This window comes from Haplochromis burtoni, unplaced genomic scaffold (assembly GCF_018398535.1).
Source record: "Haplochromis burtoni strain Fernald_Lab_line unplaced genomic scaffold, NCSU_Asbu1 Contig_32, whole genome shotgun sequence".
NCBI lineage: Eukaryota > Metazoa > Chordata > Actinopteri > Cichliformes > Cichlidae > Haplochromis > Haplochromis burtoni.
The window spans coordinates 1,011,443-1,032,697 of NW_024582393.1; the positions used below are offsets into that span (position 1 = coordinate 1,011,443).

General features: G+C 38.7%; 1 protein-coding gene across 1 annotated transcript; it reads left to right on the plus strand.

Annotated features, from left to right (window-relative positions):
• The first annotated feature begins 10 nt into the window (after positions 1-10).
• Positions 11-20,349, plus strand: vstm2l (V-set and transmembrane domain containing 2 like). The gene is made up of 4 exons (XM_005918564.3): positions 11-284; positions 17,903-18,072; positions 19,114-19,158; positions 19,352-20,349. The coding sequence occupies exons 1-4, from the start codon at positions 170-172 to the stop codon at positions 19,601-19,603; spliced, it is 582 nt and encodes a 193-aa protein (XP_005918626.1). The 5' UTR covers positions 11-169; the 3' UTR covers positions 19,604-20,349.
• The last annotated feature ends 906 nt before the right edge of the window (positions 20,350-21,255 follow it).

A 21,255-nucleotide genomic window follows, 5' to 3' on the forward strand; every position in this document is an offset into this window, starting at 1 on the left:
CCGCATCATCTCCTCCCTCTCACAGCCGAGCGGGTCTCCGAGTCTCTGTCCTCCAGCTCCAGCTGTATGTCTGCAAGGGCTGCTCTGCGCCGGTGGGGATATATCGTTACCGATGCTCTCCATCTAACGTGAAAATTTCATACAACTGTTTTGAATACCGGCCGAAGCAATGGGAGCTTTCGGAGTGATAATGGGGCTTTTACAGTACGCGGGACTTTACATTCAACTTAACGCAGCTCTCAACGACGGACACGGAGAGGTGGATAATCACATCTCTGGGAACGGTAAGTTGTGTTAATGCGTGTGTTTGTTGGAGTGGGAGAGTGACGCTCTCATTGCATTGACTCGTAAGTGTTTGGGTGGGGTTTAGTGAACAACAACGTTTGATGTCAGTGATTAGTTCATATACATTACGGATGGGGTGTGTGGGGCTAAATTAAACGATGAGTTGTGCACTTTCATCATGTTTTATTGTGTTTACACCAACGTGCTCGACCATGTTTGAGCATTTTAATATCCCTGTATATGAAACTTGTTTTTCATTACTCATTAAAAGCACAAACACACACACACACACACACACACACACACACACACACACACACACACACACACACACACACACTTAGGTTAACAACAAGCAGGGGCAGGACAAAGGCTTTTGAAGCCAGGCAGGTGTTTCATCATAATGTCTTCTTACTAAAGTGTCTTCAAAATGTTTGTGTGTATAATTATTGTAGCACACACAAACACACACTCACAAAATAGATGCTGCAACTTTGGTAAATGTTTACATATCCTTAAATGTCAGCGGAAAATAAACATTTTTTAATGTTTTTTTTTAATATCAGAGAAAATGTGAGACTAGTATAAACTGTAATAAAGTCAGTCATCTTTCATTTCTTCATTTCTTAACCATGCATTGCTCTTTGGTCTGACAAGTACATTTTTTTTGTTAAATTTTACTTTACACATAACTGACTCAGGTCTTTCCCCAAGGCACAACACCCCCAACCAAACGTCTTGTTTTTAGTAATTTCATACAGTATCCCTAATTATTTTAAGTAATGTCTTTTTTCCCAAGTCAATAGGTGATGGTAGAGACAGAGGGACAGAAAATGTGAGGAGAGATTGGATGGGATGGTGCAGTGTAGGGCACCCTTCGAAAATCAGTTTTGCAGTGAGATGGTAGCCTGCCCATTACTGGGACCACTACAGTGGTGTATTAATGTTTCATTTTAAGACAGTTTAGAAAATCTGTGTCTCTGAAAACTTTATTTTGAGTTGTATTTCATCAAAAAGTATAAAATAATGCTAATTAATATTGCTAAACAAGAATTGTAGAGTTATGAAAAAGTAGATATGAATTACAAATCCAATCACTGTGTGAGCTGTTCAAATTGACAAGGCTTACCAGAGTAGTTCAACATACGGAAAATTAAACCCAGGGTGGACTGAAGATTTAGTCTGATGTACAACAAAATAAAATCTAACACTATAAAGTAAAACACAAATGCAAAAGGATGTGCACATTATGTGTTTTAAAGGACAAAATACAGCTTTAGTATTCACCCAGAGGAGAATGAAGTTCTTGTACTGTGCTGTGTGCATTTTATGGATGTGGGTAGAGGCTTGAGATGCCCTGTTATTCAAGTAACTTGCCATATTTCATACTTAGAACTGGCTAAAAAATTGTAAGTTTGCAGTCGTCCGGTTGTCCTTCTAGGTTGGTATTTCACAGAATAACACATGACTTATTGTAGTTTCACTGGGATTGCTGTACTGTACCTGTGCTAACATAAAAATGGTATGTAAAAGCCTACATTAAAATTCCCTTCCCTTTAGATAAGTGTCTACCCTTGCACCGTCAACAGCAGGATCTGTTGGGCAACGATAAAACCTACTTCAGACTGAAACATTTAATGTTTACCTGCACGTTTGAATGCATATTTTCAGGTCATAGTCACTGAAACCACTGTTTCATTATTTGTTATATTTTATTTTACCAGCTCTAATAATTTATTTGAATGTGAAAAACAACTGATTTCGTTTTCTGTGGTTCATACATTGTGAAATTTTGAACAGAATTATCATTTATAGCTAATAGCAATCTCACCTTTCTCCTGCACCTCCTAACCTTACTGTTACATAATTAAATTGCGTGGTTTGCCTTCAGCTTGCTGTGTTTAGCATTTTAGCTTTGACTTGACAAACTATAAATTCTGCAGCGGCGTCACAAGGATGGACTGTACTGGACAGGTTAGAAAATCAGTAGCATTTTTCCCAAAGGAAGCAAATTAAAATCGACTGTAGTGTTGCCATTAATACTGTTTCCCAGGCAAAAAGAAGAAGGAACGCCTCCGTGTGTTTAACAAGAATAAAAAACTATGTTGAGAAAACAACCTAGAAGCTTTCTACTGTCATATTTGTACAACATCAGCTTCACCACCAGAAAACAGAGTTGTACTATCCTTTGTGGTTAGATAAGATTTTTTTTTTCCTTTCTTTGTAATCAGACTCTTTGATAAATGGCTCAAGCAGAGGGAAGCCGAGCCTTCATGCAGAGCAGAGAGGCTGGATGCACAGTTCTGGAGAGTGCTTGTTAGATTTAGCCCTGACTCATTTGTTTCAGATAAGTGCATCTGGCCCTTGCACCCCAGTTTCCACTTGAGCTGAAGTGTAGATTGAATCACCTACAACGCAAAATTATATGTTCTGTCTGAAGACAAACACGTTCAATGGATCAGTAGCTTCACCCCATTGTTTGCCACATGCATCAGAATAAGACTCTTACCTGCCATAAGTACTTGAAGGTCAAGTGTCAGCAGTAAGGAAAGCGACAGAAGCTGTAATAAGTGATGTTATGCATGGGGGAGGTCTCGGGGGTAACTTATAACAGAAAGTGATGATAATGATGATGGGAGACATGTTGGAAGCCTTTCAATTTTAGCATAAGATGTTGCAGTGTTAGTGTTCTTTGGCAATGCTCATCCTGCTCTGTGAGTGCACTACCTTCACAGTGTGGGGGCGTGTACCAATTCATTAGGCTTCCAAAGTGGCTAGGATGCTTGGTGTCCTCTTAATGAGGACAGCCAGCTCAGTCAGTTTGCATTGGCTTTTAATTTGATGGAGCTCTGACAGTGCAGGAGGTGGGGGGCAACAGATTGCACAGTCATGCTGTCACAGCAGAGGGTGCTGGTGGAGGCTTGGTAGGAAACAGAAGGGCAGTGAAACAAGAGTGTGTGTAACACAACGTGACTTGAAGTGATGACTGGTGATACAGAAATCTCCTCTGATCTGTAAGAAAAAAAATATCAATCAGTTGTCTTGATATTTCTGTGAAACCTACCTGACTTTATGGACATTCAAGTCAAACAAAAATTAAGCTTTGAACAATCGACTTTCAGTACTTGTAGCTACATTAAAATATCATATTTTATTTAATAAATTAAGACTATTAATAAAAATTTAAATATAACAAAGAATTTCTCGTGGAAAAAAAAGCAGTTGTGATTGTTTTAATTATAGATTCATCTGCTGCTAATTTTCCTCCAATAACCGACTGTGATTTGCCCAATTAAATGCTAACAACAGTGAAAAGGTTCATTACGATGACAAGAGATTGATCATTTTACCTGATGCCTTTGGCATATCGTTAGCTTCATAGCATAAGTGCCTAAGTCATTTTTTTGTGTTTTCGGAAAACAAGAAAAAACTAATTTTCTAAATATCACATGCATATTTTTAATTGATATTTTCAATTTGACCAAAAAATGACTTAGGCACTTATGCTATGAAGCTAACGATATGAAAAATTGTCTGTGAAGTAGGTGATGTTCGTAACACTGAACAACACTTGAGGAGGAATTACGAGAGTTCAGAAAAGCTCCGTTTTCAACAACATTAAGCAGTGAACAGTTGTCATTATCTTAACTGGTGTGTATATTAATATGAGCTGCTTCACTATTAGCAATTACTCGACAGCCACAAATCCAGCCACAGGGGGTCACCAGCTAGTGCATTCCCAGAGCTGGTCCCAAGCCTTGATTATTGGGAGTGTTGCATCAGGCAGTGCATCCAGTGCTTTGCCAAATGAAACATGCATCCACAGTGCCGACACCTGTGGAAACATTTTTTGGTACTATTTTAGGTCATCTTAAAATATTTGACGTGTATATTTTAAGAACCAAAATGAACAAAATACTTCTATTTTATATTTAAATACTTCTCTTCATTGGCTAACTATTATGTCTTGAATTGGTTTTATAATTTTATTGTTGACTGGCACCAGTGTATATTTCCGATCTCCTGAAATTGTACACTCCTGGTCTAACCTGAGGTCCTCAGCGAAGGCTAGTTACCCCACAATTTCCCTGAGAAGACCTGAATGGCTCACTTTTGTCTTTTAAATCTCTTAAAGACGCATTTTCATAAGTAGGCTTTCTCTGATCCTCCATTCTGAGTTATTTCTATGTTGTCCTTTGTAATTGCTTTATCACCTTCTGCTAGGGATTTTTAATTTATTTTATATTTGCTTTTAATTTACTTGTTTTTTAATTTTAATTGTCTTCATTCATCGCTTTTAATCTCCCTGTGCTGCCTGTATTGTTATACCTAATGTTTCATCTTTATCTCCTCTTAAATGTTTTATATGCTGTTTATTTCCTGTCTTGTCTCGTGAAGTACTTCCTAATGTTGTTTTTTAAAGGTGCTATATTAATAAAGTTTTAGTATTATTATTATTATTACCAGCAAAAATCTGTGCTGCAGACAGTTATTCTTTGCTTTGCTCATGCATTACAACACAGACATGAATGTAAATTTGTCATGTTATTCTTTTTTATGTTCGTTATATCACTGTATCTAGTCAGACGGCCAAAACAGCTGTTCATAAACACCAAACAAAAAATACATGTTTTTCTTCTTCTTTGCAAGCTATATATTAAGACAACTGAATCACATTATTAGCTTGATCATTTTAATGAACACTTATTTACAGTGTTACCCCAATATGCACCTGCAAAATGTATTTGCATCCAGCCACGTACACGTAATGTTGGCATTGATTTTGAGAACAGCTACTACACATAATATATCATTTGTAAGGATTTGAGTGCTATAAAAATCATTTGTGTGTAGGAGCAGTTTGGGAACAGGCATGCATCGTTATAGTAAGATGATGATGATGATAATTATTTACTATTCTTATTATTAATAATACATTTAAAGCTTGCAATTATCAGTCAACTTAAACTAGTATTATCACTGATGTTATTCTTTCCATCGTTCTAATCCTTATTTTTTTTAAAAAGGGCTCTTAATTTTTTGGGATTTTTTTTTTGTCCCTGTTCTATCAAGTATTTTCCTGGGTTGCTTTAAATATTAGTATTGTGACAATCCCAGTGTACCAAAGTGCACATTCAAGTTTGATGTTTTGTTTTTTTTTTGATAAAGAGGGTTCAGAAAATATAGTACAATAGTGAATATTCTACTTTAACAAGCTCTGTGTGTTATGATTCAGATATTAAACAGATTATTATATGTCTACTTTCAATTCAAGAAAAGGTAACGTGAAAATGTAGCAGCTTAATTCAATGTCCTGTTTAGTTCATTGAAACTGTGTAGACAGGACATGCCAAGCAAGGGCTCCTGCACTCTACTCAAGGAAAACACAGACACCGTTACTTAAAGGCTCTCAAGGGCGACATAGAAGAAAGGAACATAATGTTGTCTTTCATTACTGTGGACTCCAGATGGAGTACGGTGAGCAATCTCGAAAATGCCTCAGAGCCCTGGTATGTGTTGTCAACAATACGTGATACTTCATGTAGCCACATACTGGGAGGAAACGCAGAAATAGCCTCCGTGTCTCGCGTCCCAAGGGCTATGAAAAATTCAGTCCGTAAGCCCGGTGTATCAGTGGCAAAAGGTGGACAGCTGCTTGCTTGGATCCCGGCTCCATTCTTATTTCATTATTTTTAACTTCCACCTTGAATTCAGGCTGAAGGTCTCGCAGTAAATGATAATTTCCCAAAGGACATACCTTTCTGTTTGCCCCAGAGCTGATTCTGGACCAAATACAGCTTTATTGACTTTCTGGCAATTTTTTTGTTTATCAGTATAATTATTTCCCACACTTTGTTATTTGCTGTCACTTGTACTGTAACTGTTGTACAGAAATCTCTTGACGTAATATCCTAGGTGATCCTAATATTTATTTTATATATGTATACAGGTTTAAGAAAAGTAGCTATTGACTACTTAAAAGATGTTTTGAAAGTGCGATAATCTCTAAAGGTTGTCTTGTATTCATCGATCTAACAGAACTCTCAGTAGGCGTTTTTTGTATGCAGGATTAAAGCTTTCTAAGATCAAGATAAATATCTGTATCTGCAGCAGGTCTCTTTATTGCTGCAGCTTCTTGTTGTTTCACCCACGATTCCCTCGGGGCTTCCCTGATTATTAAACCCATTCATCAAATTAGTGAAATCCCTTCTCTCAGGGGGTTTCTGTTCACGGGCTATTTACATTCACCTTGGTCGAAGTTATGTTGTTTATCTGGGTTTTTGTGTCTTGGTATTTACAGCTTTTTCTTCTTCTTAATGATTCGTTTCTTCTCTACAGTGCCCTATAGATGTGACTCAAATGGCACCATTGAACTAATGAACCCGATTTTACTAGCTGTCCCTGTAAGGCAGCACCTTTTCAGGTGAAAAATGTTTGCACTTAACTTAGAAAAGGATTTCTACAATTCCTCCAGCTACCAGGCATCATTTCTCATATCTCTCTGTAGGACTGGACTGACACATGAAAGCAGCCCTGGAGATGGGCTCAGACGAGCCACATAACCACTGTGGTCCTTGGCCGAGTTTTCTCAACAGTCAAGTATAGCCTGCTGTCCATCATTATACTTTATCTCTCTAAATTCAGCCACACCAGTAAGGCCTCTTTAGATTGCATCAGAATCTTATTTTTGTGCTTACTTCCTGAAATACATATTTTACACTGATATTATTCTAAGATTTGCATTTAGGGTGATACAATTAGGAATTAGTATGTAAAGTCCCAGTTTAGGCACAGAGTAGGAAAGGTGAGATTGACTTGGTTTGGATATGGGAGAAATAAAGAGAGACTAAATTGATTGGGAGAAAGAAGCTGAAGAAGAAACAAGTCAAGATCAAAAGAGAAAGGCCAAAGAGGAGACTTAATCGGTGTGCTGTCAAAATGACATGCAGGTGCTTGCCGGGTTGGGAGAAATGGAAAACAGATGATCTGCTGTGGTGACCCCTAACGGGAGCAGCTGAAAAAGGACAAGACTGACATGATACACAGTGACACTGTTTTTTCAGCAGCCTGAATTGTTGATACATGGCAGGATGGATCTAAGCTTTCATATTGTTTGTGTCACTTTGTGATCCCAACATCTCAATGTTGCAGCAGAAATGCAGATTCATTGCAGCAGGCAGCATTTTTTAGTCCTCTATTGTCCAACTTTTGGCCCATCTGCTTCAAAATTCATGTCCCGTGTCCAGAAATGCTCTGGTGAATACCTTGGTTGTACCAAGTGGTTATTTTAGTTATTGGCTTCCAATTACTTCGAAGCAGCTAGCCATTCTTTAATCTCAGTCATCTACAAGGCACTTTCACCCAAGAACTGTAGCTCAATGGATATTTTCTCCTTTTTGTGTGGCGAGTGTATGGGGCAATCCCACCAGATCTGCAGTTTTTAAAATACCATGCCAGAGCCTGGTACAGACAACGACACAGTCACTTAAATCACCTCTATCCCCAACTCTGATGTTGGGTTTAAACTTCATCTTGACCAGGTCTACATCCCTAAATACAAGAAAAGGAAAAAACAACTGATTGCTGGTTTTCGTCTCTTCAAGTAACTGGCAGTGAGAGGAATATAGAATAACATCCTTTAATGGTTTCACAAAGTAAAAACAGAAGCTTTCAGGGGTGCTGACAAGCTTACACTGCAAGCCTCCTCGCTCTCTCTCTCTCTCTCTTGCTCACATAAGTACACAAGCATGGACAAGGAAAGATACGGCTGTCACACTTGCTTCTCATCCATGCTAATGAGGCGCCTGTAATTTAGTCATCCTCATACGGCTCAAGCTGCTCCACAACAGGGAGGGAGAGAAAGAGAGGATCGATGCATTGACCTTACACTGCCACTCATACTGGATTTATCCCTCTTGTTTTGCCTTGGACCTGAAGATGAAAAATATTTACCATTACTGGAAAAGTATGGTCTCTGTAGGGCATGAACAAAGTATTTGCCTTTGTTTATATATTTATGTCCTCCACTGGATTGTTTTCTTTCATTATTTCCCCCCTTTTTCATTTTTAATGAGTCTTTGGTGGCTAGAGAGCAGCTGCTCCAGTGTTCTCATGGTCTCACTTCTATCATTGCTCTCTAAGCAATAAAGTAAAAAATGGCAAGGAGGGCCCCTTTAAAAATGCATGTACTGTACTTTGCATCTTCAGACAAGCGTCCCCCTGCCTCTGCTTAAAAGATGGTTCTGACAGTACTGCCTTTATGAAAATCCATACTAAGACAAGGCCAGGCCAGACAAGCTCATTCCTTGCCAGCTATATAGCGTTATAAATGAGACAACCCAGTGTGCTTAAGATTTCCCTGGGAGTCAATATCCACTTCAGAAGTACACGCTCTCATTGTACTCTCAGCCAGTTCAGGGCCGTGAAAGTCCACGAACGGAGTCAGCTTTTGTGTTGATTTAGCATTCTACCAAGGTTATTCGATTGATTTCTGGTGATGCTTGTGTGATTAAAGTCAGGAAACAGTTGGACGTCTGCTGAGCAGGCTTGTTACGGCCTGACACTGGCACTGCGCACACCAGCAGACAGTTTGTTTGTCAACAAGTCATGTTTCACAGGCAGGGCTGAGAAGAGCTCCTGCATAGCTAACAGGAATGCAATTTGACAACTGTCAGATGGACAGTCAAACCCTGACAAAGGGCCTGAGTTTATCGAATAGCAAACACTGGATATTGCTTATACTTTTGTCAACAATCATTTAAGTGAGAATGAAGGAAATGTACACGTAATACAGGTGAAATATTCTCATTTATTGTGGTGAATTCCCTCTGTCTGCAAAGTTCATGATCTCTGTGACTCGTGTCTTTCTTGATGTGAAATTTTCCCCTCATACATTTGATCATCAGGCCTGCAGTCACAACAATTAAGGTTCATCATAAATTTTGAACATAAAGCAGAATGCGCACAATTGAGTTGCTGAGTCGGTTGTGAAATCTAATTTTCACCCAGATGCTTTTTTTTGTCCTTTGATTTAATTTTTTTCTTGAGATTGGTGTGTAAAGTCAAATCTGTAAAAGCTGAATTCTGTGTTTCCAGTCCTTGCATTAAAAAAATGAAATTTCACTTACAAAAGTATAGAAAAATGTCTTTATTCTCTGTAACTTATGGACTTAAAAAAATGGTGATGTGGAAAAAGACTGACTGCACATACTCAGAAAGTGTCAGTATGTCAAAATCAAGTAAAAAAGCTCTTTGTTAGAAAATGAAGAAACACTATCCATTAGTTCGTTGTGAAATTGGGGGAAGCATAATTATAACTCAGTAGTTAATGTAGATTTAATGTAGCAGCATAGAGGATTATATGCAAATAGACTGCACTCTCTCTTGTTTGAAACATTGTTGCTATGATACACCACCACAGCTGTACAGGTGTAATGTGTTTAAGTACACTGACAATGTGTGGACATGCATTGTTGAGTTGTGGCTCCTGTGTAAGCAGGGCACAGAGAGTTTACATATATGTGTTTACATATATCATTAAACTATAGCAGACTACATGGTCAAATATTAGAATGAACAGATCATAAAATCATCAGTATAACATCTGTCATTCTGTCTTCCTCTTTAGAAAAAGGTACGACGGTCAGCCTCACTTATGCGTCTTTGTCTCTCCTTCACGTAATCTTTGGTGCGGTGTAATAAGCAGTTGTCAAGGATTAATGCCACATTCATAGATAATCTTGAATACCATATGTCTTCAATAATCCTCATTAGGAATTGACAGTTTGTCCAGTGAAAATCTAGAGGACTCTTAAATTGAAATGGATAAAGAAATGTTGAGTGTGTATAAAAATGTAATGCAGTAACAGAGTGGATGATGAGATTCATCCATCTAACCATCCTGCATATCCAGTTTAATGTGACGTGAGGGCTGGAGTCTATCCCAGCTGTCATAGGATGAGAAGCGTGGTATGCCCTGCACAAGAATTTATAGATATTTATATACACCTTTTGTGTGAAACACATTTAGCTATGTTTGAAATTCACCTGGATTAAATGCCAGTTATGCGATTTCCTCACTTAGAGAACACAAAAGCACTATACCTGCATGGACCACATATATAAAAATGGTATACAAGTAAATGTATTTGATTTATATGTACACTATAATATTTATATATATTGTAGCACCAAACCAAAGTGTATTGTATTTAAAATCAATACTGCATATTGAGTTTATATTGGTGATAACGCCTGAATCTATGACCAATAGTTGTAATTCTTAGGCTGTTTGCTCAACAAACCCTCGAGAAAAGCTACCTTGAAACATCTCATACATTATAGTGTAGGATCACTGATTAGAAGCCAGAATTACTCTCACCTTTCTCACGAGGTTCGAGTGGTAACTGAAGGATACTACTTAATTCAGAAATTATCTTTCTCGAAAGAGTGCCTGGGCTCATCCTTAGAGGTTATGTGAGGACCTTGATCGTTTGGGAGGGGCTTTGCGGACAGCTGCTACTCCTCTGCTCTGAAAAGAGCCAGGTGAGGTAGCTTGAGGATCTCACCCGGATGCCTGCTGGATGTCTCCTAAATGAGGTGTTCCAGGCATAGGAGGAAGTCCTGGGCTAGACAAGACATTACATCTGTTGGTTGGTTGGTTTGGCCAGGGCAGAGTGAGGTCTGGACATATATGCATATATGAGACGGCTACCCTTGCAACCTGAACCTGGATAAGTAGCAGAAAATGGATGGATGAAAGGATGATATTTTTCTGTTATTTTGCCAGGAGATAATGTGAGAAATTACTGATTTTTGTTTGTTTTTTTTTATTTCCATTTGTCATTTTCCTCTCGTCTATCTAGTAAAGGATTTCTTACTTTATCCTTTCATCTTTTCTGAATTGTTGTGATTCTCTGGGCAATTTGCGTGTGTGTGTGTGTGTGTGTGTGTGTGTGTGTGTGTGTGGCCTGTGTAAAGACAACGCTTGTGGATGTTAAATGCTGCAGGATGATTTAGAAGCCACTCTGCTTGTTATTCTTTTGGGTTGGGGGATCTGGGATTTTGTTGTATTGGGAACACGTGTGCATTGAAACATGCAGCAGAAACACGTAGCTGAACGTGGTCAACTTGTGGCAAAGAAATAATGCGTTGCACCTTTTTAACATGTGTTTCAATTCTACATAGCTACATTCAGACAGAGACACACACACACACTATGCTGAATTGAAGCCACACAGCGAGTTACACACAGGGTAATTCTCCCAGGATGCTGAACACCTGCCAAAGCCAGTGGGCAAGGCTCCAGGAGATGTAGTGAGCTACTCTTGAGACTGTTGGAAGAATCTCTTTATGCCAGACACCAGAACGCCAGCAGACACATATTGCCCACTCAGCGAGCGGAAAGTGCAAAGGGGAACCGAATAAAAGGAGGAATGAAAGTGAGAAAGGATACTTAATAGGTAGAAAGTAAAAATGAAAGGGTAATAGGAACAGGGAGATAGGAGAGTAAAGATGCTATTGTTTTCAACAATTGGGGGTAGACTTTTAAGAAAGATGTCGGTGGGCTAGTGAGAGAGACAAGCAGAGAGAAGGCAAAGGATTTAAAAGAAAAGAAAGAGGTTAAAAATTGAAGGAAAAAATCTTACCTTTACAGATTCAGGGTCTTATTGGCTGGCAGGGGAAGTGGAAAAGTGCAGGAATTACCTTGCAGGTATAAGCCTGTGCTGCTACTGTAGCTCTGGACGTGAGGACTACCCATGCAGCTTTCTCCTTGACTTGACTTTGACATCGGATGCTGTGGCTTCAAATGGCTGTGGACACTCAGAACTGGTCATTTTTCAAGAGTTCTCCTTTATTCTCTATTTTGATTTTAATTTTAAAGAACTGTTTCAATAAAAGGTTTTATCCAATGTAACCAGTTAGACTGTTAAAGCCAACACCAGTTCAGCATGAGTCTGATTGAAAGCTGACCTAAATATGTGTGCTACTGTTTTGAGACTGTGACTGGCTAATCATTAACTATTATTTAGATTAAAAGAAAAAAAGTATTATTTTTAGCATTTTTATGTAATCCTTTCACAATCAGTAGATGAGCAAACCAAGATACATCATTAAAAACCACGTGAGATATGTTTGACCCAGACAACAAAGTAAAGCTAGTTTTCTGCTACAAGCCTGACACGGAACCTGACGTATTAGCAAGAGGTCCCTTTACTACGGCTTGGAGCCGCGGACCTGTTTTATATACACACGGAATAGCTTTCTATACGAGATCGCTGCAAAAAGTGCAGCCTTACCTAATGTCAAGTAATCCAAAGTATTCAGAATACGTTTCTCTCACTGAGTAACGTTTTGGAATACGTTACAAAATACATTTTGGGGCATGTAATCTGTAATCTGTAGTGGAATACATTTTAAAAGTAACCTTCGTAAACACTGTCTGTGGGGCCCTGCTGTATCCCAGAATGCTAAGCATACATGGCTACAGGAAGGTGTTTCGGGCAAACTTCCCTGGTAGTTGGGTCAGATTGTGGTTGAATCATGTTCACTCTGTAAATGACCTGCGAGTGTTGTGGTTGTGTGTCCACACCAAAGGGGAAAACTAACCAGAGTTCAATTAAAACAGACTAAACACCACAAAATACACAAAATACAATGGTGTATCTAGGATGTTACAAAGTTGTTTACTTCAGCTAATATGTTACTCATGCTCATTCAGTAATGTTATCATGCCGTGTCATGTAATAGAAGCGTTCCAAATTTCACAGCTTATGCTCTTCAGCAAAGACTTAAAATCTTGAAGATGTAAAAGTGTTTACGTGTTAATTAGACATAAACACGGGCGACCGTAGTTCAGGGGGTTGGGAAGCTCATCTTGTAACCGGAAGGTTGCTGGTTCGATCCCCAGCTCTGTCTTTCTTGGTCATTGTGTCCTTGGGCAAGACACTTCACCTACAGCTTACTACTGGTGTTGGCCAGAGGGGCCGATGGTGCAATATGGCAGCCTCGCTTCTGTCAGTCTGCCCCAGGGCAGCTGTGGCTACAACTGTAGCTTGCTTCCACCAGAGAGTGAATGAACTGTAAACTGTTATTATTAATTACTTGGGACACTTACCTTTTTATTACATTTTGGTTCCATTGGCCTTTGCAGTGTTCTCTGTTGGATCATCTCCCCAAGTGCTTTTAACAGAAGGGTTTTGATACTCCTGTATTGGTCAATTAATAATTTATTATGTTGAAACATTTTATTTTTTAAAGATATTTCATACCTTCCTTTTTGTGCTTACTTGCTTTGTGTTTCTTACTTTCTACAGTATGTCGCACACAAACAGCCTTTTTTTTTCCCCGCAGTAGTGCAGTCTGTTCCAAGTGACAGATGCTGCAGTGCTGTGCCGCTGGCTGTTGATACTGTGTCTGGAGGACAGAAAAGTGTGAGAACCTGCATTGAGTAAGAAAACCCAGATGATTGAAATGCCACCCTTGGTTGTTTTGCTCCTATATTTTGTGCGTGACGTACTTCTCTGCCTTCCCCGGCTTCAGGTGTAGCACCATATGTTGAAAGCGCAATATAACAAGACATTGTTATTAGTTTTGCCTGACATCTGTGCTCTTCGTCAGAGATCTGAGAGGCAAGATTGCCACTGCTGAATAATGAGACGTATACTCTTACAGAGTGCTTTTCATTGCAGAGCATCATATTGTAGTATTATGAAAAGTAGCTGCGTTGGCATAAAACCATAAAGAAAATGTCTTTTCTCAGAAATGTCAATCTTTGCACCACCTTCTAGAGTGACAGTAAATAGGTTAGCTGTTCCTTTTCTCTTATTATTTGTTTAGTCTTATTAAAGCTGAATGAATAGAATATGTAGATGTAGATGTCTCTAATTTCTGTAACTACTCTAACTTCATGCCTTGGCTGTAATATTTATTTATTTATTTTGCCAGACGTTATCGGCCTTGTCATGTTACAATTTTCTGGAATGTTTCACTTTATAACAGTCGTCACAAGTTCTCCCAGGTGCTATTTCTGAATGTCTTGATCTGTTCAAAATGAACAATTATTGTGGTTTCCTAGCAAGAAAGCCACGCACCATCAGGTTACAGTTAATCTTTGTACCTGCTGTGATTACAGTCTGCACTGGCAGTGTAGGGGTAGTTAGCGCAACGGGAAATTGTCTCAGCAGATGCAACTTACTGTGCAGAAAAATCTGAAGAAAATGTGCACATTTACAGTTTTTGTTTCCTTTTGCTTATCATAGATCTGCACTTCCTATTGTTTTTCTGTTTAGCTGTCTGTGCACATCTGATCTGCCCTGAAATGTTCTATAAAGTCTGGCAGTTTAAAATAAAAGACACTCATGTCTGTAAAATGTTTCTTTTCTTATGGGGACATTTTACTTTTGCATTACAATGAAAGTGTCTGATTGAAAATGTCAGGAGATAGAATTTGCTGTTGTCTAGTGAATCTTTTGTTAAGACTGTTATTTCTGCAATCCACAGTGACATTTCAACCTGAGCTAGGAACTTATGGTTTATTCATAGTTTCTCTTTCATCATGTCATCATGTTTTGTATTGTTGTACTGTTTGTATTTTTAAACCTTGAACCTTTTGCATGTTCTCTGTTTTAACACGAAATATTGCGCAACACATACATTAGAAAGTGCGGTTTCTGCCCTTTTATCTGCCGGCATCTTAACTGTTAGATTGTTAGGCTGTGATGAAACGTAGACAGTAGAGAAATATTTGGTTGTTTGGTGACTGAAGTGTTATTTTTTTTAGCATAAATAAAGTGTATTGTAGTGTAACTTAAGTACTTTAATGTTAAAGTGATTTCTTTCAGGAGATCTCTCAAAAGCTTAAAGGAAATGTGTCTATATGTATGATTTTGGTCTGCCAATGTAAAAGCAGTTTTTATCTGAGCAAATACTGACAGCAGGATGTTAGGACCTTTTGGAAACGTCCTATTGAATGTGTTGCATTCACAGCAGTGGTTGAAGGGAGGGCAGTATAGAGAAAATCACTTGGGGGCCATGCAACACAATATTATCTGTGGCTGTGTTAGACACAATACAAGCTATTTTACCAATATGTTTGGTGTTGAGATAAGACATCCAAGGCTACGAAGCTACCCATACACTAATACATTAGTCCTGCAAGAAACCAGTCTTTGTAAGGATTGCAATGCATTTTTTTCAGTCCAGACGTCTTTAAATCAAACTGAAAAGTCTCCAAAACTATTGAATTGCTATGGCATTTAAAGTATTAATTCTGGTAAAGCAAAAGTGAGGTGCTGAATGCCAGTAAAACTGTTGAACATTAGCATAAAGTCTCTGTTATTGTAATTTTTTCGATTGTCATTTTTGAATATGAGCGTTGAAGTCAGAACTGCTCTGTGCCAAAGAACAGCCTCTCGACACAGCTTCATTAGAAGTAAACTCCCTTAGGTGACCAAAACTGTTGTGCGTTGTTGCTACACAGGGCTCTGCTGGCTGTTGTCTGCAAGTTGCCGCTGCGGATTGTCACCAGGGGGCAGTGTTAAAATATTTGGAAAAACTAGTAATGTTTGTGGCTCTTGTTTGTGTTTGTGCTGGTCCTTTAGCTTCGCCCCAGTTGCAGAGAAGACAGAACTCCTAACACATAAAGAGCTTTTTTTTGTAGTAAAATGAGCATTAAACAATGAAAATTCTCCGTTTCTCACGTAAGCCTTTGCTTTTCTTGCTTCTCTCTGCAGTGAGCTCTTTCCTCTTTAAGTGACCATTTAAACCTCAGGTTTCTACTTACTCATAGCATCATTACTGGCAGAACACATGCTTTTCATTTATTTGTTATATATATAGCTATTTTTCTAGAGTCTTTTTAAAGTGTATCAGATATCGAGATATTGTGTCCCTATGAAAAAATGTTACAATTGTATGTAAATTGAATGCATAGTTGGGGGAAATGGATAAAAAAAAAGTGTTCAAACAAGATTACACTGTTGCACATTTGCATGCAGACCAGATAACTTAGTCACAAAGTGTCCGGTGTCTATCCTACTTTTCTGCCTTTTTCTCTTTTGGTCCCGGAGAGTCTCAAAACTACAGCAGGTCTCCTCCTGACAAATGAGGCCACTGCCTGGCTGCACCGCAGCAGTGCAAGGGCACAGAGGCTTTAGGAGTCTGTCCAGTGGCACTAAAGCCTCTCTCTGCTTGCCTATTCTCAGCTTTTTCCCCCCATCAAGCCTACTTTTCATCTTTGCAGAAAGCAGAGTGAATATCAGTTTCAAATAATAAAAACTCCTCTCTTACTCACTTTTCTGAAAGATTGTTATTTTCTCAATAAGACTTAAAATATTACCTGATAGTCTATATGGCTTTTGTCCTTATCGCTCTTCAAAGAGCGATGGGTTTTTCAGTGCCTTTCCTTTTGTTTTACAGTTTTGCCAGGTGATGGCAGAAACCAAAACAGAGCTACAGGAAGAGTGAATGTTGAACTGTACATTTACATTTGATCAATACACATCACCTGTGATGCTTTATGTGCATTATACTTTTACTCTGGAGCATATTAATTATATTCTAATTTTAATGGCCAATGCGCTGCCAGCACAACATTGAGCTGACTGAAATTAGATTACATTTCATGGTATGTAACCTCAAAATTGCATTGGTATTGATTTAATTTCTAAAGCTGCATAAATCTAATTTTGTGTTACACTGACTGGGTTCAGTATGTTTTTGTCTGCTCAGACCTTATACACATTACTGTGTATAAGGTCTGAGTAATGTAGTAACTTCTAATAAGTCAAAGTTTTCAAATTAATGAATTTTATTTAATTGAAATTATCAGTCATTGATAATGACATCCGAGTTCTTAAAATCCATCACTGCTGCAGTCGGGCTTCATTTGTCACATCTCAGACGTGTGTGGGCTTGTGATGCAAAAGGTAGTCCCTAATTATTGTCTCCACAGCCTTTAGGTAGGTCAGCTTTACCTATAATATAATCAGTTTTATTAATGCACTCAAAACAACTGAAAAGCACACTGATACCTGAAGAAAAGCTAATTGAATTGTCAGTTTGCTGCATTGATTGCTTTTACTTTAGCCCAAACATAAGAGAGCATGATCCCTCTTCTGTATTTTTTCCTTGTCAGTTTAGAGCAGCTATAACCAGCTGAAAATATTTCACTTCTACACTCTTTTTTTTTTAGTATTCCTTGGTTAACTAACTGGTTTAATTTATTTAGTATTCAACTTTTTGCTGTGTATGTGTTTTATTTTGTTTCATTTTTAGATTTCTATTTGTGCCTCACATTTGTTTCTATGAGCATCCCAAGCAAACTGAGACAAATTCAGGAACTGATTGATTACCACCAACCTGATCACGACTGTTATCATCCTGCAGTGCAAACAGACCTACGGTATAAAATCATTGCTTGGTTGGTTGAATACACCACTCTTCCCTGAATCCTTATTTTTATTTTTATTTAAGTTCCAACACTGTGTCCTTGGCTTACAGTTTTTCTCATGTATGAGTGTGATGCAGTAATGCCACATTGTCACAAGGCTCTTTGACAAATAATGTTTCTGTCCTTTTAAGCCCATCTCTCTCTGTCTCTGTCTCTCTGTTGCAGCACTGTTTACAGAGGTCCCACACGACATCACGACACACAGTGGTGAGGATGTAGAGATGGCCTGTTCCTTCCGTGGGGCGGGCTCTCCGTCCTACTCCCTGGAGATCCAGTGGTGGTATATCAAGGACTATAGAGAGTGGCAAGAGAAGCCTCCCTATATCACTAATAATGTAAGCAGCTGTAATGGAAGTTCCTTTATTGTATATGTACAGTGATTTCTTGATGGAGTCACCTGTAGCCCAGCGAAGGTGAAAAACTCCTGTAATACCTCAGCAAACTTAAACTTAACTCCGTCAACCATCCTATATTTAACTTTAAACAAGAAAATATTTGTTAAAAATATATATCTTAATTCCAATTACAGATGAAACAGGGCTGCTTTAGCTTAAAAGTAGTGAATTAACAGCTGAAATAGCTAGAAATTATTTCATGGCTCCAAAAAATACTAGATGGATCAAAATAGTACATATATAACTGATATTGCAACACATCCAGAACAAAGCAAAGATTATATAAATCATTTCTTGCAACCTTAATCACTGTACACTTTTTTTATTGCTGAACATCCGTTTTAACATTCACTTTTTCAGATTTTACACAGTTTCTTATGGCACGTCCACTTGGACTAAACCCAAAGCTTACTGAATATCAGTCAAAGGGAAATGCAGTGGCACAAACCCTCTTGCATGGAAACCAAGGTATAATTGCTGATTAGCATTTGCCAGCACTGGGGGAACAGGTTGACTCTCTCCCATCATGGGGGGACTCGGGCTCCCCTGTTGTGCCTCTAGACACTATAATTGGTGCTGAGAAAGAAATAGATTTTCAAAATCTCTTTCTGCTCCATGCATAATTCATACCTATGCCCAAAAGAATACCTCTGTGCCTCTGCATACCCAATCACGCAAACTCTCCTGCTCACAGGCTTACATGCTTGGCACTGTGGAGTGTGTTCTTGTGCATGCACATTTGAACACACACACACGTATAAACCTCAGCTAGACGAGAACAAGGAGAACAAGGTAAACACATCAGAAAAGCAATCCAAACAAGTAATCCTTTGCTTTAAAAGAAAAAATACTGATACATCAGTCGTGTTTGTTCCTGTTCCTCCAGTGAGATGCTGCTAAGAATGAGATCTATTTATTTTTTTTGAAAAACCTGCCTCAGTCGCTTTCTGCTGTTAACTTTTCATCCGTATTTCCGTGCAGGTCGTACCTTTGGAGGAGACTGTCAGAGGTGCCACTAAAATTAGTGTAAGTTTGATGTGGTATCAATCAGCTGTCACCTAGAAAAGTCATGTTTGATTAAAGGCATTATCAATCACGATTATGGACATGTAAGAAATCACACTTTTGTAACACTCATTTCCATTTCTTGATAGATGCTCTTTTGACATTTCACCAAACTAAACATAAACAAGAAAACTTGATCTTTTCTGCTCATTAGGTGGTGAAAGTGGCCGGTAGTAACATCTCCCACAAACTCCGTCTCTCCAGCGTCAAACCAACAGACGAGGGCACGTACGAGTGCCGCGTGATCGACTACAGCGGTGCTGTGGCGCAGCACCACCGCGTCCGGGCCTACCTCCAGGTGAAGCCCGAGAGAAGTCAGGGATCAGAGGGTGTCCAGTATAAGTCGCAGGGCAGTCAACCACACTTGCCCCATCAATCTGACTGTGACGAGACCTGTGTGCTTTAAAACGAGCCATGTGCCCGGCACTTTGCATGACTTCACTCTGTAAAGAGGGACACTCATCAGCACACTTAATTTATCACACGGCTGAGACCCTTTGTGTTTCATGGTTTGATTGTTCATGGTTTTGCTGACAGTACATCTGATTGACTTCATCTCTGTGCATTAAGTTTACCATAATGTGACAGTAAGGCTGTAATGACAAAGTTTTATGTTATTATTGTAGGCCCAAGATACAGACAGACGATGCAGTGTGCCACTTCTATTGTCTTTTACCAAAACGTGTGCTGAAAGCTGCAGTATTTCAGTACGAATGCTTTGTAAGAAAAACTGAATCATTTTACACTTTTTTCATTATCTGAAAACTTTTCGTGCATTGGTTTTAAATCGTGTAGTCCTTGTTTTTTGGCGCCTTAAAGGCAAAGTGTATATTTAGCTTTCTAACCCATAACTAGTATGTCTGTAACAATGCAAGTGTACGCCCTCGTCACATCGAGATAAGATATCTGTTCTTGTGTATTCACTTATTTGCACCGTATACTTTTATTGTTTCACAAAGTTACTCAGTGCCAATCAAACAAATATTACAAACCTCAGCTAGTACGTAAATCACACTAAAATTTTGTCCTAGTTTTCTGAACAAAGATACCCTTTGTTTTGTTCTTTGCCCAAATCACTCCTCGACTGTGTTTGCCCCGTTGCTACTGTTGTGTTAAATGCTTTCATTTTAAATTATAAATTTGATTCTGTGATTCTGGTCTTCCGTCTTGTGTTTGATCAAATAAAGTTTTACGGTAATTTAAATACATTTCACGGTGTGGCAGGCTGACTACTCGTGAGATCCAGTGATGCTTTAAATTCTTTATATCAGTTATATGGTATGTTTACTGCACACTAATCACTCTGCATGTTTGTAAGATTATAGGTAAGTCGTGTTCTTGAGTGGTGAATTGTGTTATGTGCTTTTGGAGCATACAGTCACGTTTTACGGTGTGTAAGCTGACACATTTGTAGACGGGATAAACAAAGGATTTTCCCCGTGCATTGTATTATATTCCGAGCTGCCACAAACGGCTGACAGATTGTGTTGTGCTGCCAGCTACTGTGCAACACAAACAGTGCATTCTTCAAAAGCTTTGCAAGCTTTCTTTTTCTTAACAGTTTATCTCCCTGACCAGCAGAGAGCACTGCTTCCTCCAAGCTTTGAAATGCAGTAAGTCACAAACATGCAGAGACACTTCCATGCACTCGTGCCTTTAGAGGGAAGAAAAAACAGGAATACTGATGCTTTCTTTAAATGCACGGCACAAATTAAAGAGTTCAGCCTGCTCGTGATATGAGCTTGTAGCATATTTGAGATATATCTGTGGTATCTTGCACTGTTAAATGGTGAATAAGCTTTACAGGTCTGTGGCTGTGTTCCAGTTCAGCACTGTGATCTGCAGCTGTCTAATACAATGATAATTGATAATTGTGTCAGAGAGCTCAGCTACAGGAGCCCAAGTAGACATGGAAAAAGAGGTGCATGAGAAATGGGGCTGAAAAAGCAGATATGCATTTTTTTTAAGTTAATCAACTGTTTTTTTTTTGTCTCTCTGACTACAGAGGAATTGAGAAAAGAATATAAAGTAAACTGGCATGTAGTAACTTGCAGAATA

Coding starts and splice junctions, on each gene's coding strand:
- vstm2l (XM_005918564.3), top strand. CDS start 170: ATGGGAGCTTTCGGAGTGATAATGGGGCTTTTACAGTACGCGGGACTT. Junction 285..17,902: donor TAATCACATCTCTGGGAACG/GTAAGTTGTGTT, acceptor TCTCTGTTGCAG/CACTGTTTACAGAGGTCCCA. Junction 18,073..19,113: donor CTCCCTATATCACTAATAAT/GTAAGCAGCTGT, acceptor ATTTCCGTGCAG/GTCGTACCTTTGGAGGAGAC.